Genomic DNA, 18,727 nt, shown 5'->3' on the forward strand with positions numbered 1-18,727 from the left:
TGACATTTTTTATAAATTTGATGATTTATTTTCAAATTCTTTTAAACATTCTCATGTTTTTAAATGAATTCAATAAATGTTTCCAAATTTTAAACTTAATCTAGTAGAATATTAATAAACTTTTAACATTCTAAAGTGATAGAATGTTTTTCTCAGTTGTAAATTAACTTTCAAAACTTTCCAGATTGGAATTATCCTATTCGAAGATACATGTCTCAACAATACAGCCTGGAGCCCATGAGTCAAACTTCACCAAAACTGGTCTAATCTCACTGCAGAAATCATGGGAGAGACTTTCTAGTGAAGAAAAGAATTTATATGGACTTGACTATTACAAGAGAAGTAAAATTATTTCATTTTTTTTAGTTAAAACAACTTTTTTTAGTCATATGAATTATTATTTATGTAAATAAATTTTTTTCAAATTTTCAGTTTCTTGGTACGAAAGAACATTCTTGAAAATCTTCGCCAGAAAGAGTCACAGAAAAGTAATAGAGGCCTACATACATGCTCTGTTGAGTAAGGCGCCTTCTAGAAATTACATTGTAGGGTATGACGCCAATGTCATGTGTTTGCTGAGTTTATACTTCCCTAATTTCATCTTAGATTTTCTCTTTAGAATCACTGGCGTTGTTTGCAGGCCTCTCTCTAGTTGATGATTTTACTATAAAGTTATTTTTCGATCGACAGTATCAGGTTTAGTTTGATCATGCGTGCGTGTATTAGTTTAAAACTGATTTATTTAATTTTGAAATTGTACATACAAAATCGACAGAGTATTTTTTTGAGTTTATTTAATTTATAAATAGTTTGCCTTTTGTTTTCATTCAAGGAGCTGGTATTTGTACTAAATTCTGGTTTTAACGTGTAGAAGATTGACAATTAGTTGTTTAATTGTTGGTTGATTCCTCTGCCCATTCATTCGATGCGTTTGCTATGCTACTTTTACTACTGCTGCTGCTACTGCTACTACTACTAATACTTCTGCTACTAATAATAACCAGGAATGTAAGAAATAATAAATAAATTGAAACAAACTTCTGTACTAAAAAAAAGGTTTTTATTAAAGCTCACAGCTACGCTACAAGCAATCTAGGAAGCTGTTTCTATTCGTTTTCATTAAAAGACAGACTGCATTTCATTGTGTTGTATTGTGTGTGTGTCATGTTATAAGTCCTATTGTGTTATAAGTCACATTTAGCTATTAGGCTTGTACATACCTCAGAATCCACCAAACAATATATACACACGCATATTTAAAAGTTTAAAAATACAACTAGCTGAAATTTGAACTTGATCGAAAAGACATGAACTATTTAATTTAATCAACTGTTTTTGTATTTCTCATAACTCGAATTGCAAATCAATGTTACGTATTTCGTTGGCTGTTGTTGATACTTACTTGACATTATGCCTTTTCTTTCAAACATGTTTGTGTGCCTACTACATCCAAGATTGCTCACTTCATGATAATGTCTGTTTCTATACGAGCGGGGCAATAATCTCGAATGTTCGAGATGGCGATGGTTTATGTTCAAAGGATGGGGAGGAAGGATTCCTTCTGAATATGCTCATTGATACTGACAAAAATTTCTTACTGGAAAGTATGAAAATTTTTGTTAGATCTTATCAGGAAATTAGAAAAAGTAAACCATTTAACTTTTTTAAATTCGAATTATTGATGAAATAAAATATTTACTGACAAAATAGAGTTAGTTTTGTACAAAAACAGTTCTTACTACACGGCAAGCTCTGCCGAAATGGACTGCCAATATTACGATGGTCAAACTGGGCAACTGAATGCCACTACCTGCACCGCAGATGCAAAATTCCTCGCGGTTTGCATGAGAAAAAGTTACAAATTCCATTCTTTTATATGAAATTTCATACTAAATTCTCTGTTGCTATCGCATTGTTCTGTGTAAAGTCTATAGTTAAATATTTGTTTTGACTTTCAAAACACACCTCTTACTAAAAATGTTGAAAAACCTCACAGAGTGCACAAATAAATGGAACGTATACAGAGATAAGGATAACTTGAATGCAAAATATTTCAAATTCCTGACGAAAGAAAGTTGTGAGTTGTGTTGCGACATTGTAGGAGCGGGCTGCTCTGGATATGGCTATGACGAACAGAGTAAAGCCTGCCGTATCAACTACAGTGCATCTTTATCAGACTTGAGAGATCGTATTAATAATTCTTACTACGAAAAACTGACTTCGTCCCAAATCTGAAACAATTTCGCAGGTTTACAAATCTTTTTTCGCTCTTAAGCTTTGCTTTTATTTAAAAAATCGAAAAATTTCTGATGTAAAAAGTTAGTTTTTGTAATTTTTCTAGACATTTACACAAAAGACGGACAAAACACAAGTTTGTATCGAATGAATCAACTTATATTTATAATACTTAATCTCTTAATTTGACAAAAAACATAAAACAATCTGTCAAAAACGCAGCAAACAATGCATTGATCGTTGGAGTGATACTGGGGGCTCCCATAATCATTCTGACCGTCGTCATCCTTGTCTTTTCTTACAAATATAACAAGTAATTAACATGAATGTTTCCATATTTAAATCTTTTTTTTCCAACTTTCAGTTTAAAATAAATTTAAAATACTCGTTAGATTATTATCATTACTGCTACTACTACTACTACTGCTGTTGCCATTACTGCTGCTACTACTGCTGCCACTAATACTACAACTACTGCCTTATTTTTTTGTTTAAGTATTGAAATATAGTTTGAGATTGAGTTTGTTGCAATTTATGGTGTAGAATTTTCAAAAAAATTGTAAAATCTACAGGCTTAAAAAGCATCAAGTACCTATTAAAGTGACCAGTTTGCGGGAAGAAAATGATTACAACAGCAACCATAGCATCAATAACAACAACAACGACGACAACAGCAACAACAATGACAATAATGTTAACAAATTTAATAATAAGAAGAAGAAGAGTAAAATATATGATGGTGATAACAATAACAACAACAACAATAATAATGATAATAATAATAATAACAATAAAACTGAAGCAATCTACACTGGAATTAGAACCGTAAAGATTGATCAGACTTGCGCGTCTATGAGCCACTGCATATATAATTTATTTATATATAATAATTATTTTTTATTATGCCATAATTTCTAAAGTTATTCGATAGAATTTCGCTAATAATAATAATAACGATGATTCTCATTAACAATTATTATTTTTATTACAATGGTGACGATTATTATTGTTTATATAGATAACTTCTGTTATAAGAAAAACTTGAATATAAAATAATATAAAATAATAACATAATTATTATTATCATCATTAATAATTGTTCTGGTCTTCTAGTTATTTATTATTGTGATATTTTGCTGAATAAAAGATTGTTTCAATTCAATTAATTATAGTTATAATTATTGTTGTTAATTAATTATAGTATAATTGCGAATAATTATTGCTTCTCCTAACATAAGATGAAGGGTCCGTCGTTCAGAAAGAATATGTCTGGCTTGGTGACAGGTAGGCAGAGCTTACACACACACCACACACACACACACACACACACAAACACACACACACACACACATACAGATGAACATGCGTCAGTTGGGGTTGGCCTATTTGTATTCATGCTTGTCTTACTCTATATCGCATGCCTTTTGACTTACTGGAATAAAAGGTATAATTAACTGTAATTAATAATAACAACAATAATAAATTAATAATTTTATTATTGTCATTGGTATTTTCATAATTTTTTTAAGACTTAGAAGAAGGTTAAAGAAAAAACATAATTCTCGAGGAGATACCAGAAGCATTGATGTTGTTAGCTAGAGAGAAAGAGAGAAAGAAAGAAAAAGAGAGAGAGAGGAAGAAAGAAAAAAAATAATAGCAAAACATCATCATCAACATCAACAACAACAACAACAACAACAGTAACAATACAATAACAACGATAATGATATAAACAAATATGTTGATGGTAATGACATTGATCTGCTTTCATTTATTATATATTATATACGTTATACATTATATATATATATATATATAACATGTATATATATAATGAGAGAGAGAAAGAAAGAGAGAGAGGGAGAGGTGGGTGTTAACGTCTTTCAACACCTCACCAAAACCGTTGGTAAATTAGTCACAATTATTCTTTTCTAATTTTTTGATTTTTCGCTTAGGAAATGGAATTTTTCATTGTTATTTGCTGCCATTTCGTCGTCTTTTTAGCCAAAAATTCTTTTTTTGAGGAATTTAGATGAATAATTTATAAATAGTTTATAAATAATTTATGAATAGTTTATTGACGGTTTATATCGCAAGCCTTTTTAATAGTATTATACCACCTATAAGATTATTATTTTATTTCTATAAATTATAGAAACTACGCTACGTATTATAGACTATAATACGTAGCGGGCAAATTAACTTTTTACCGAGTGATAATTTTTAAAACGTAAAATGAATAAACGTAAACAAACAAACAAATGTATAAATGAATAAATAAATAAGTTATTACAAGATTTGAAAATGTCTGCAGAAGCCGATAGGAACACGACGGACGGTTTCATCGTCAAAGACAGTTTGTTTCGGCTTTTGCATTATTTCTTCATTGTTTATCTCTCTCTCTCTCTCTTTCTCTCTCTTTCTCTTCTCTCACCCTCTCTCTCTCTCGTCTTTCAAATTCGAAGGAGACTTATCCTTACATCACTTGAAGAACTTCTACTAGTAACAATACTCTCAACTATAAATGCCACCTTTACTAATCTACTAGTACAACCGCTATTAACGACATTTCTGCTACTACTTCTACCTCTGTTATAGTTGTAGCTGAAGCTACTACTACTACTGCTACTGGCTACCACTACTACCACTGCTGCTGCTACTACCACTGCTGCTGCTACTACTACTACTGCTACTACTACTGCTACTACTACTACTACTGCTGCTGCTACTACTACTACTACTACTACTACTGCTACTACTACTACTACTACTACTATTACTACTACTACTAATAATAATAATAATAATAAAATACTACTAGATTCGCCAATTGTGTTTGGCCTATTCTTTTCTGGTGTGTACATCATACTCTTCCTTATAATTGGCTACTTAATTCGCGTGAACATAAGGTTAGCTATAATTTACTATAATTAATTAATTACATTTAATAATATAATCAATTATTATGATCATAATTATCGTATATTATGATCATAATAATTATTATTATTACGTTAGCGGTTGTCTGAGATCTTCTAAGAGAATAATATGAGTGCCGGTTTAAGTACCTATTAATATTAGTTGCGATGTATCGCGTAAATCCTTAACTATTCTACAAGTTATCAATTATTATATAAATTATGAATTATTGTATGAGTTATGAATTATTGTAGGAATCATGAATTATTGTATGAATTATGAATTATTGTATAAATTATGAATCATTGTATAAATCATGAATTATTATATAAATTGTAGGCTAAGGAGGAAAGTGAAGAATATGAATAAAGACACGAGAAGTGGAGTGGTACACCCCCAACAACAACAACAACAACAACAACAACAACAACAACAACAACAACAATAATAATAATAATAACAATAATAATAATAATCACTTTTTATTATTATTATTTATCTCAGATAACTTCATGCTACTACAATAAACTAATAAACTTTGCCTACAGAGTTATTAATCATATAAACATTGCCTTGAATTTGCACAGACACACGCACACGCACACACACACACGCACACACACACACACACATACATATATACCGGATTCTGATTAATACACATTGGTACATAACAAATTGGTATATCATCAATTTTCATGCTCTGAACATAAGCCGGATGAAATGTACAAGGAATTTTTCAACCTAGCATGTAAAAAATAAAACATCAGACTCTGTGTTTGTTTGCTTGTTTGTTTGATTGTTACACACGAACAAGCACACACGCACACACACATACATACATACACACACACATACATACATACATACACACACACAGACGTACATAGGCACAAACACACTAGCGTACAAACATAATAATGCAATAAGGTTGTATGCTTGGCACAATTGCGATCTATCAAACTCAATCTCTTTAACCAAACAAAATTTTTTCATCACAAATTTATCGTACGGAGCCACCTAACACTACATAGATCAATTCATTAAACAACTCAATTATTTTGTTAAATGCTCATCTCTCATTGGATAGCATCTCATCCAATCAAACCTCGACATTTCTATTCCTGCTACAATGTTATCCAATTATATTGCAGATAATGAATTATAATTAATAACTCCCATTAAAAATAATTGCAAATATCAATTTATTAAAGTATTTGATAACATCTTAAAACTTATTCAAGTCACGTCAGCCAATAGGAAGTCTTAAAACATCCTTTTATGAATATTTCCGACTCGAAACTCCTCCTACTAAAGAATGGAGCCCTGCTATTGGTCGAACATTTTCCTAATGTGTGTTACGTTCATCCTCATTAAATAGTTAAATTATGGAAAATCAGATATACCAAATAAATCCACAAATATTGTGTGTGTATATGTATTTAATAATTCATTGTAATATATATATATATATATAGCAATTTTTATACATTAAAGGACAATTGCATTATGTGTTATGAATTATGAATGTGTGGATTTTTATATATGTATATATATATATAATATATAAGTGTGTGTGTGTGCGTATGTATGTGTGCGTGTGCGTATGTATATATATGTGTGTGTGTGTATATGTATGTCTTTGTGTATTTATAGATGTTATGCGAAAAATTTATATAAGAGAGAAAGCAACCAACCATCAGTCTCTTCTGGCAGTATTTTTATGGAAAATATTTTTTTCAAATGAATTTGAGTAATTATGAAATAATTTAACGTTATTATAGCAAAGGGCAATACTATCTTGAGAGTAAATTTAAACAAATATAAATGTTACACCGGTATTAAAGTAAGAAATAATCGAGTTTAGGTCGATATGCCTCGTTTGACAGCCTACAAAATCGAAGACCTCATTGAAAATGGCACCCCAAATCTCTCCTTTGACAACAACAACAACAACAACAGAAATGACAACAATAATTACATTTATAATGATAGTATCAACGACAACAACAACCAGAACAACAACAATTACAACAACAAAAACAACATCAACACTGTTGACAACAACTTCGCATTTAAGGATGATTGTTTGGATGAATTTCAGCCGGGAAAGTTTATGCTATCTAGTTAGCAAAGATTTTACATTCGATATTATGGTTTATCATCATTATTATTATTTATTATTATTATTGTTATTGTTGTTGTTAGTATTAATATTGTTATTATTATTATGATGATGAAAAAAGGATTCAATGGAGTTGTTTGCTTACCATCATAACTTCCTCGATCGCTCTAATCTTTTCCGCTATTGTTATTATTCTTATTATATTATTATTATTATTATTATTATTATTATTATTATTATTATTATGTTATTATATTATTATTATTGTTAGTATTATTATTAATTATATTATTTATACTCTTAACTCTCACGTTGTGTCTTCGTCATCATACGTGGCTGTTGAGATCATCGTCGTCGTCTTCGCCACCATCAGCCACAGCAGCAGCAGTGGTCGCAGCTTCACCAACAGCAACGTAACACAACAATCATCATCACCATCATCATCGTCATCATCATCACCATCATCATCGTCACCATCATCATTGTCATCATCATCATCATCATCATCGTCGTCGTCGTATTCATCATCATCATCATCATCACTATCATCATCATCACCACCATCATCATCATCCTCATTTAACATCACATTACCTGTTTAAATGGAGTCTTTTTGGATTTTTCTTTCCACTTTCCTCCCTTACCACAGCGTCATACTCGGGACTATCGATCTTCCGAGATGAAATGAAATGACAAAAAATTATTATTATAATCATTATTATTTATTATAATTATTATTATTATTTTTATTATTCGTTGTTATTATTATTTCTTGTTATTATAATTGTTGTTGTTGTTGTTGGTGGTGATAATGGTGGTGGTGTTCATCTTGTTTTTTTTTTACCTGAAAATTGAAAACGCTTTTGTAACAGCCGTCAATTGTCATCATCATCGTCATCATCATCATCATCATCACTATTACACCATCATCATCATCACCATCATCATCACCATCATCATCACCATCGTCATCACCATCGTCATCATCGTCTCAGGAAGTGTAAGGAACGATTGACTCTCTTAAAGTGGTGTTAATGCATTGACATATTATAAAATGGAGACGCCAGTGTGTCTTCATACACACACACGCACACACACACACACATATACACGCACACATACATACATACATACATACATACATACTTACATACATACATACATACATACATACTTACATACATACATACATACATACATACATACATACATACATACATACATACATACATACATACATACATACATACATACATACATACATACATACATACATACATACATACATACATACATACATACATACATACAAACATACACCCAGACAGACAAACACTCAGACAGATAGAAACACAAAAAAAACAATGCTGTTACAAACACTAGCATACACATAAACAGATACACATACATAGAAAAAAACAAACAGACAGACTTACAGACAGACAGACAAACAAACAAACAGACAAACAAACAAACAGACAGACAGACATACAAGCAGACAAGCAGACAGACTCGCAGGCGACAGACACCTTCTGTATTGGCGTATCAATCCGGAACATATAAAATTCGTCGATTAGATACACTTCATTTTGAGGAAGCACTTGTTACAAATGCGTTGTTGTTGATGTTGTTGTTGTTGATGTAATTGTTGTTGTTGTTGATGATGATGTTGTTGCTGTTGTTGCTGCTGTCGAAGTTGATGTTGTTGTTGTTGATGTTGTTGTTGTTATTGTTGCTGTTGAAGTTTGTTGTTTGTTGATATTGTTGTTGTTGTTGATGTTGTTGTTGTTGTGGATGTTGTTGCTGTTTGTCATAAGGCCTAGATTGTTTTTCATAAAAAAATTTAAGTAAATTTCATTAGCGTTTTTGTTCGTTTCGTTCATACATTCACACATGCACGCATACAAACACACATACATCCACGCACACAAACAAACAAACAAACTTACACACACACACACACACACACACACAACACATTCACACATACACACATACATCATTTCGGATGTACATTTATTAAGAACAATCAATTAAGACGCCTGACACACTAGAAAACTAAGTAAAAGAAGTTTCCTTTAGTTCAGAAACATACAATACAAAAATATACAAATAAACACACACACACACACACACACATAATGTATATTTTATTTGTACGTTCCGTTTTTTTCGCATATTATGTACATATGTAGGCATGCGAATATGTGTGTGTGTATATATTGCACTTGTATTGATTAATTATTTTTATTATTAATATTATTATTTTTATTATTGTTATTATTATTATTATTGTTAATGTTATTGCTGTTAAATTAATCATTTAAAAAAAAAAACTCCACTGAATCGTAAGGAGTGACCGGAAATAGGAGGAAAAAAATCCAAGATGTCCGCCGTCTGCTTACCAAAGATCATGCACTCGAGAGATCCATTTCCTCTGACGTCAGAGCATCTGCCGACCACGTCATTGTTAGCAATGGAGCTGATAGCATGGAAGACGTTGATCAGGAAGTGGACGCTGATGATGACGTCAATAATAATAATAATAATAATAATAATAATAATAATAACAACAACCACGATAATAATAATAACAACAATAATAATAATGATGATAATGATAATGACGACGCTATGTTTGATAATGATGATGATGACGATGATGATGATGACGATGGAGGCGGTATGATGGAGTTCAGTTACAATGATCGTAATCATAAAAATTATCATCTGAAAGGAGCCACGATGATGAATAACAGCAGGTATAACATTAATGACATCATCAACAACAACTTCAACCACAACAACATCAACAACAACGACATCAACCAAACAAACGAAAACACTAATGGAAACCTCAACAACAACGACGCCAACCAACAGCGAAAAGCAGGCGATCTACAGCAACCATTTCAACTACTGAAACAGCAGCAACAACAGCAGTCACAGCAGCAACAACAACAACAACAACATAGTTTTTCGCCATCTAGTGAGCAGTTGAAAAAACAGCGGCGTTACAGAACCACTTTTACAAGTTTCCAACTGGAAGAGTTGGAACGAGCGTTTCAAACAACACACTATCCAGACGTATTTACCAGGTCTGTATTGCTTTGTTTGTTTGTTTGTTTGTATGTATGTGTTTGTATGTGTGTGTTTGTATGTGTATGTTTGTATGTGTGTGTGCGTTTGTATGTGTATGTATGTGTCTGTTTGTTTATGTATGTGTGTGTGTATGTTTGTAAGTTTTGATACAAAGTGTAGTTAGGTATTTTTTTTAAGAAACATTTTTTACAAAACAGAGAAGACCTTGCCGTGAGAATTCAACTGACCGAAGCAAGAGTCCAGGTTTATTGCCATTTAAACTTACTACTACTACTACTACTACTACTACTACTACTACAACAACTACTACTATTAATAGTAATAACAATAATGACAGTTTTAGCAACAATAGCAACTCGATCAACAACATAAGCATCATTCATAACAGAATCATACATATTTAATAAGCCACTTATCACTGTATATATATATATATATATATATATATACAAAGAATATATATATATATATATATACATGTTTGTTTGTATGTATATTTACAAACATAGATAGATAGATAGATAGATAGATAGACACACGTACTTCGCATACATTAAAATGTGCATCTCATATGACCAATTAGCCATCGTTCTAAATAATATAGTGTCGTCATTTTTACGCAAAGCTATTACCTAAAATTTGCAATAACAACAACAATAATAATAACAACAATAACAACAACAATAACAACAATAACAACAATAACAACAATAACAACAATAACAACAATAACAACAATAACAACAATAACAACAATAACAACAATAACAACAATAACAACAATAACAACAATAACAACAATAACAACAATAACAACAACGGACCAGCTACTCATCAAGGCATTAGAGAGCTATCGAATAAAATTGAAAATAATGATGCCCAATCTGAACTTTGAACTTTTCCTCTTAATCGACCACCCACGTCCATGTCGTTGTTGTTGTTGTTGTCGTTGATGTTGATGTTGTTGTTGCTGTCGTTGTTGTTGATGTTGTTGTTGTTGATGTTGGTGTTGTTGTTGTTGTTGATGTTGTTGTTGGTGTTGTTGTTGATGTTGTTGTTGGTGTTGTTGTTGATGTTGTTGTTGTTGTTGGTGTTGTTGATGACGACGATGACGATGATGCTGTTGCTGATGTTGATGATGACGATGATGTTTATGTTGACGTTAATGATGGCGATGATGGTGATGATGTTTAAGATCATCATCACCATCATCACCACCACCATCATCACCACCATCATCACCATCATCATCAAACTCATCCAACCAAGGTGTGGTTTCAGAACAGGAGGGCCAAGTGGCGTAAGAGAGAGTCCTACGATCCAACATCACCCACAGCAGCAGCTGACATTTTTCCACACCATCACCCACCATTCTTTCATCTTCCACCCTATCACCATCACCATCATCATCATTCCCATCTTCCTTCTCACCATCATCACCACCACCATCAGTCGTTCTACCCCTCGCCAAGGCAATCATTTCATCATCATCATCAACTTCTTCATCATCACCATCTCAATAATAACCACCTAAGCAAATTTGGCGATAGCCTATTTAAGAAAATTATCTCCCCGAATAACGTTGGTGATCGTAATGTTGACAACATCATCAGCAGCAACAACAACTTCAACATTGTTGCCGAAGACAGTTTTTTACAAAGTCGAATGAGACTACTGGCACAACAACATCAGCTAAGACAACAACAACAACAACAGCAACAATTTCTGCAACAGAAACAAGAAAAGTGTTTTCAGCAACATCGTATTCAACATCAGCAGCATCCTTTACTAGAATGCAATCGTAATTGGAGTGTAAATTTGCAACAACAACAACAACAACATCATCAACAACAACAACAGCAGCAGGTTAAATATTCACATGTTTTTCAGATGCAGACGGCAGCATCGTCGCCATCATCAGCTTCATCAAGTTTGAAGAAAGTTAATAAGATTAACAACAGCATTGATAACAATTGCAACAACAACGACAACAACAACATCCACAACAATGACAACAACAACAACATCCACAACAACAATGACAGTATTGATGTCAGTGACCACATCAACAAATTTTCGATTGAAAGCATTCAGAAACCATACAAAGACAAACGCAATTGGAAAGTTTACAACAACAACAACAACAAAGATAATAAAATAATTTTATTTGATAATGACGTCAGCTACAACTACAACAACAAAAATGATAACAAAGATAGCAACAACAATAGCAACAACTCCGATGATGAAAGTTGCCAAAATGGAGAAACAAGCTTCAAAGGTCTCAAGAATAATCATGAAACGAACGACAGCAACAACATCAACAACAACAACAATGCTACAACAATCTACAAATTAAAAACACCAAACAACAACAGCAACAACATCGATCATGACGACGATAACAGATATAAGATGACTGATACAAATAATTTGGATTATGGCTCCGATGTTTCAAATTTGTTTGTGGTACATGATTCAAATTTTAAACAACAACAACGACGACACGAACAACAAAAACAACATCATCATCATTACTTATCTCCAAAAATGCTAACAACACCACCATCAACATATCTTTCTCAACAGCACAAACATTTGCCCTTCTTATTCCCACAAACTTTGAACAAGCAACAACAACAGCAACAACAACAATCACATCAACATCAACAACAACATCATCCTTTCTTCCCAAATGCTAGCAATATTGACTACAGCTACCTACTATCACCTTTCCTCTACCATTCCTATTTTCTAGCGCTTGCTTCGAAACAACATTTAGCGACAAATAAAGATTACAACAACAACATCAACAACAACATCAATAACACCAACAACCCCAACAGCGATAGCATTTTCAGTTGCAAAGTTGACAACATCAGTACCAATACAGTTGATGACATTTGTGGCATTGATAGTGTTAGAAGCGACGAAGTTGATCACACTAACAGGAAAGTTAACGTCACAAGTAGGCCTAGCGCAAGTTGCAATCATGACATTAATGACAACAACAAAATCAACAACAACAACAACATCAACAACTTTTTAAATTCATTCAGTGGCAACTACTGCCAGCAAAAGATCGGGTTTTTCCAGCGCCTCTTGGCCACCATGTCTAAAAGTAGCATCAACATCAACAGCAGCAGTAACAACAACAACAACGTCATCAGTGACGTCATCAACAACAACAACAACAACAACATTGATGTTTGCCATGACAATGCTTAACAAAAACGTTTGTTGATGCAGTATTCCTTTTAATGTCATTTGAAAGTTTTTATTTTTCAAAATGACCTACTAATCGTCTGTTTTAATTTCATCATGTGTATGTATGTATGTATGTATGTATGCATGCATGCATGTATGTATGTAAGTAAGTATGTATGTATGTAAGTATGTATGTATGTATGTATGTATGTATGTATGTATGTATGTATGTATGTATGTATGTATGTATGCATGTATGTATGTATGTATGTATGTATGTATGTATGTATGTATGTATCTATGTATGTATGTATGTATGTATGTATGTATGTATGTATGTATGTATGTATGTATGTATGAATGTATGTATGTATGTATGTATGTATGTATGTATGTATGTATGTATGTATGATGTATGTATGTATGAGAACGCCATTAATTTAAACGAGGGTAGAGTGTTATTAAGTTAATTAAGTTTTCGTGTTTTATTTTTATGAAATGTTTCGCACATTCTATTTTTTCTAGCAAGGCTCTTTTCTAAATGAAACTATGCTAATTGGCGTTTAACCGACCGAATATGTATGTGTGTGTGTGTGTGTTGTGTGTGTTGTGTGCGTGTGTTGTGTGCGTGTTTGTGTGTGTGCGTGTGTGTGTTAGATTTGAGTGAGTCTCTTTCCATTGTATTTAAATAAAACATTTTAAGGGATGAACTAATTAAAGATCGTGCAAGTTTTGAAAAATTGAAACTGAATCTCAAATGTTGACTTGTTCCATTTTCTCTTTCTTTCTCTCTCTCTCTCTCTCTCTCTCTCTCCTCATTTTCTCCATCACACTATCGTCTGAGTATGACTTTAAATAGGCTGTTGTTTACTAACTTTAAAGAGGTTTCGACCCAAAAATATATTTAAAAAAATAAATAAATTATTTCGTATTGTTATTATTATAATTTATGATTATTATTATTGTTATTTTTTTATTATTATTTGTTGTTGTTGTTGCTGTGGTGATAAATGTTATTAAGGAGTTCAAAGGTCAAAGATTCATCTTTTGAATGGGGAAAAGAGAGATTCGCTACTAATCCGTTTATACTTTCAAAATAATAAAAAGAATAATAATAATAATAATAATAAGTTATAATAATAATAATAATTATTATTATTATAACTATGTGCATTCATAGTAGTTGCAATTATATTAAAAGATACGAATTTCGTATTCAAAACGATTAAACTTTGTTATTAATCATACTCTAATTCGTTCAATCATACTCTAATTCATTTATTTATTCATTCATTCATTTATTCATTCATTCATTCATTCATTCATTCATTCATTTATTCATTCATTCATTCATTCATTCATTCATTCATTCATTCATCCATCCATTCATTTATTTATTCCTTCATTCGTTCGTTCTTTCGTTCATCACGTGACTAATTCGCATTTCGCATCGTTATTTCCAAGTGAAGACTCTCCGAAGGGTATTTGGATGAAGAGGTGGAAGATGACGATGACGTCATAATTGACGTAGATTTTCTGCTACTTCTATGGCCTCTCTTTATCATATGCTTGCATTCTTCGCAGTTCACTTTTAAACGCGTGACGCCATTTTGAAGTTTCTTCATTAGAGAGTGCGGAAGTTGGATGTTGTATTTCCGGTTTATCGTTTCTACGACTACTAGGTTCGCTATGGTTATTTCTTCACTTGTTTCATCTTTGTTGCTGTCACAATTGTTGTTGTTGCTGTTGTTGTTGTTGTTGTTGACATCATCATTCTCATCACCATTGTCGTTGTTGTTGTCGATATTTCTGATGTTGTTGTCGTCATTGCTGCTGTTGTTGTTGCTGCTGCTGCTGCTGCTGTTACAAGAATCGCTAGTAAGAAGTAAAGTTACCTCAAACGTTACAAACTTTCGGCGTCCGGTTATAATTGTAAATGATGATGAAGATGATGAAGAAGATGAAGATGATGAGGAAGATGATAAGGAGGATGTGGAGGAAGAAAATTTTTTGTTGTTTTTTTTCTTCCTCTCATCTAAATTGAAGCACAGATCGATCCTAGCAATCAGACCGCTAAATAACGATATCATGTTAGTATTATTATTAATGTTGTTGTTGTTGTTGTTACTGTCATCAATGCTATTTAATGTTTTCCGCCAGACATTAACAATACTGAGCAGATTAAACTCAAATACGTTACCTGATCTGTAGCGAGATGGGTAGACAACATAGCCAGTGACACTGTCATTGTTATCTCGCGAAGCTGTGTGGCTATATATATCATTATTACTATTATTCTTTTTATTATTATAATTATAATTATTATAATTACTATTATTATTATTATTATTGATGTTGATGTTGATGTTTTTGTTGTCAATTTTTTGCGACCCAATTTTACTATGCCTCTTACCATCGGAGTCTGACTTCAGCCTGTTATAACCCGATTTTCTAAGTCTTTTGTCGTTATTGGCGCCATCATTAACGACAATGTTCTTATTATTTATAATAGTTCCATCATCATCATTATTATTATTGTTTTTATTATTATTATTATTTTTATTATTATTATTACTATTACTATTGATATTCTCAATCAAACCGTCGTTGAAAAATTCTCTCGCATCGCCTATAACTGTGTAATAGTTGTTGTCATCATTGTTGTTGTTGTTGTTGTTGCTGTTGTTGTTGCTGTTGTTGTTGTTGTTGCTGTTGTTGTTGCTGTTGTTGTTGTTGTTGCTGTTGTTGTTGTTGTCGTTGTTGTTTGTAGTTCTTATCTCGTGCAGTACAATGTGCTTTTTGCATCTCTGGAAAAAGTCGTCAAAATTTTCGCCAACATTATTGTTGTTGTTGTTGCTGCTGCTGTTGTTGCTGCTGTTGTCGTTGATGATGTAATTGTTGTTGTTGTCGTCTTTGATGATGTAGTTGTTGAAGTTATTGTTGTTCGTGCGATTGTTGGCAAAGACAAAAAATCTAAAATAGGCAATACATTCGCTCCTCTTCATATCTTGTAGTTTCATCTTTCGCATATGCCTGTCAGGTGTTGTTATGCATTTGCGAGTATGGCGAATGTGAGGTTCTGCCATGAACCGTGTGTAGTTATTGTATGTGGATTGTTGTTGCCGTTGTTGTATTGCTGATGTATGTAAATTGTTGTTGCTGTTGTTGTGTTTCTGAATGCTGCTGTATATCTTTAGGTATTTGTATCGTGATATAAACGTGTGAGAGTACAAACGATAAATGGAAAGTACAAACTTTTGGTATTCATCCAGCCCAGCGCGTTTCAATCTCTTAAGAAAAGGATTCCGTAGAATTTGTGAAGATGTTGTCGTTACTGTTGCTGTGGTCGTCGTCTTTGCTGCTGTTTCTGCAGCTGCTTCTGCAGCTGCTTTCGTTGATTTGAAGATGTTTGCTACTGTTGGCAAAGCAAATGCTGTTATTGGTAGTTTAATTGATACAAGTTTCTTATTTTCAAAAGTGATTGTTGACGACGTCGTTGTCGTCTTTGATGTTGTTGTTGTCGTTGGTGTTGTTGATGTTAATAAGTTTGTTGATGTTGTTGTTGTTGAAAAATTGGTTGATATTTTTATATTACCATCTACAACCAGTCCAAAATTAAAAAGGACTATAGCAAATAAGAACATTGAAACAGCCCTAAACATGTTATTATTATTGTTGTTGTTGTTGTTGTTGTTGACGATGTTGTAGAAGATGAAGTTGATGACAACATTGTTGCTGTTGATGTTGTTGTTGATTTTGTTGCCGCAACATTTTGCTCCAATATACTTTAGATTTCATCAACTATGTTGAATTTTTTTTCCAATGTTTTATTACCATCATAGAAGTTGGTGCAGATTAAAAGCTTATCACTTCACATGGATGAAAAATGATTGGGTATGAACGGTAATCGTTATCACATTTTAATATTCGTACCATAAAAACATACATTCATACATACATATGTACGTACGTACGTACATACATACTACATACATACCTACTTACATACATGCATGCATGTATGTGTGCATACTTACATTCATACATACATACATACATACATACATACATACATACATACATACATACATACATATACACACATACATAAATACATAAATACATACATTCATACATACATACATACTTTGCGAACCATTTCATTACAGTTGCCTGGTTCGAGTCAAAAAGAATAATGAAAATGATAATAACAATATTGATGAAGGATGAAAAGTACTGATAATGATAATAATAATAATAATAATAATAATAATAATAATAATAATAATAATAATATAATAATAATAATAATAATAATAATAATAATATAATAATAATATAATAATAATAAGGACATTGAACTCAGCACAGTTCATATTTATATTGACTGATTGATAAGTTGGGATGTCAATATTATTTGTTTATTTTTTTTACAAAATTAATTTGACGATCACGCGAACGAATGAATGAGTGAATGAATGAATGAATGAGAGAATGAATGAGAGAATGAGTGAATGAATGAATCGATGAACGGACGAATGTGTATGGATATATGAATAAGTGAATGAATGAATGAACAAATGAAGGAGGACAAAAAGAATGAAAGAAAATCAATAAATCTGAAAAAAAAATTAAATTAAAACGCGGTTGACTTAGTTTTTTAACCATTTTTAACTTTTTACATCATTTTTAAGTTGAGAAAAAGTAGTATACATGATACATGTGCAATAACACGCACACACGCGCCCACAACACGCACACGCACACACAACACGCACAACACACACGCGCAAACTTGCATACATACGTACATACTTACATTCATAATTTTTGTAAAATTTTTATAAATGAACGCTTTATTGGATGACGAACGGGAGTATGAATGAATGAGTGAATGAATGAAAAAACGAATGAAGGAATGAAAGCATGATTGATTGAATAACGCGCACATGTCGAAAGAAGAAATGATATCTACATTCCATCATTGTGGAAATAACAATACAAGTCGAAATTTTTTTCATCATATTTCATATCAGTGTTAGCTAAGTCCCGTATGTAAAAAAAGATTGATAGAGAAAGAGAAAGAGAGCGAGAGAGAGAGAGAGAGATAGAGAGAAAGAGGGAAAGAGACAACGACAA

The 18,727-nt window shown here is 32.1% G+C and overlaps 4 protein-coding genes across 4 annotated transcripts in view; 3 read left to right on the forward strand and 1 right to left on the reverse strand.

Moving 5' to 3' along the window:
* The window catches only part of HELRODRAFT_185473 (hypothetical protein), a 2,127-nt gene extending 834 nt beyond the window's left edge, over window positions 1-1,293 (forward strand). Inside the window, exons 3-5 of the mRNA XM_009016534.1 lie at window positions 185-342; window positions 433-963; window positions 988-1,293. Coding sequence (XP_009014782.1) covers window positions 185-342; window positions 433-656 — 382 coding nt within the window. The 3' untranslated portion in view covers window positions 657-963; window positions 988-1,293. The remainder of the gene's footprint in view (window positions 1-184; window positions 343-432; window positions 964-987) is intronic.
* Window positions 1,294-1,760: 467 nt separating this feature from the next.
* HELRODRAFT_170739 (hypothetical protein) lies at window positions 1,761-3,689 on the forward strand (the record flags this gene model as incomplete). Its single annotated transcript, XM_009016535.1, has 5 exons — window positions 1,761-1,854; window positions 1,997-2,188; window positions 2,458-2,548; window positions 2,808-2,974; window positions 3,592-3,689. 5 exons carry the CDS (start codon window positions 1,761-1,763, stop codon window positions 3,687-3,689), a joined length of 642 nt encoding a protein of 213 aa, XP_009014783.1.
* Window positions 3,690-10,285: 6,596 nt separating this feature from the next.
* Window positions 10,286-11,692, forward strand: HELRODRAFT_148448 (hypothetical protein; the record flags this gene model as incomplete). Its single annotated transcript, XM_009016536.1, has 3 exons — window positions 10,286-10,377; window positions 10,579-10,624; window positions 11,651-11,692. Coding segments are annotated over 3 exons (180 nt in total), but the record flags the coding sequence as incomplete, so codon positions are not given.
* A 3,329-nt stretch (window positions 11,693-15,021) lies between these two features.
* On the reverse strand, window positions 15,022-17,747 carry HELRODRAFT_170741 (hypothetical protein; the record flags this gene model as incomplete). Its single annotated transcript, XM_009016537.1, has 2 exons — window positions 15,022-17,091; window positions 17,736-17,747. 2 exons carry the CDS (start codon window positions 17,745-17,747, stop codon window positions 15,022-15,024), a joined length of 2,082 nt encoding a protein of 693 aa, XP_009014785.1.
* Window positions 17,748-18,727: the final 980 nt, after the last annotated feature.

Source organism: Helobdella robusta (genome assembly GCF_000326865.2).
Source record: "Helobdella robusta unplaced genomic scaffold HELROscaffold_18, whole genome shotgun sequence".
Lineage (NCBI taxonomy): Eukaryota > Metazoa > Annelida > Clitellata > Rhynchobdellida > Glossiphoniidae > Helobdella > Helobdella robusta.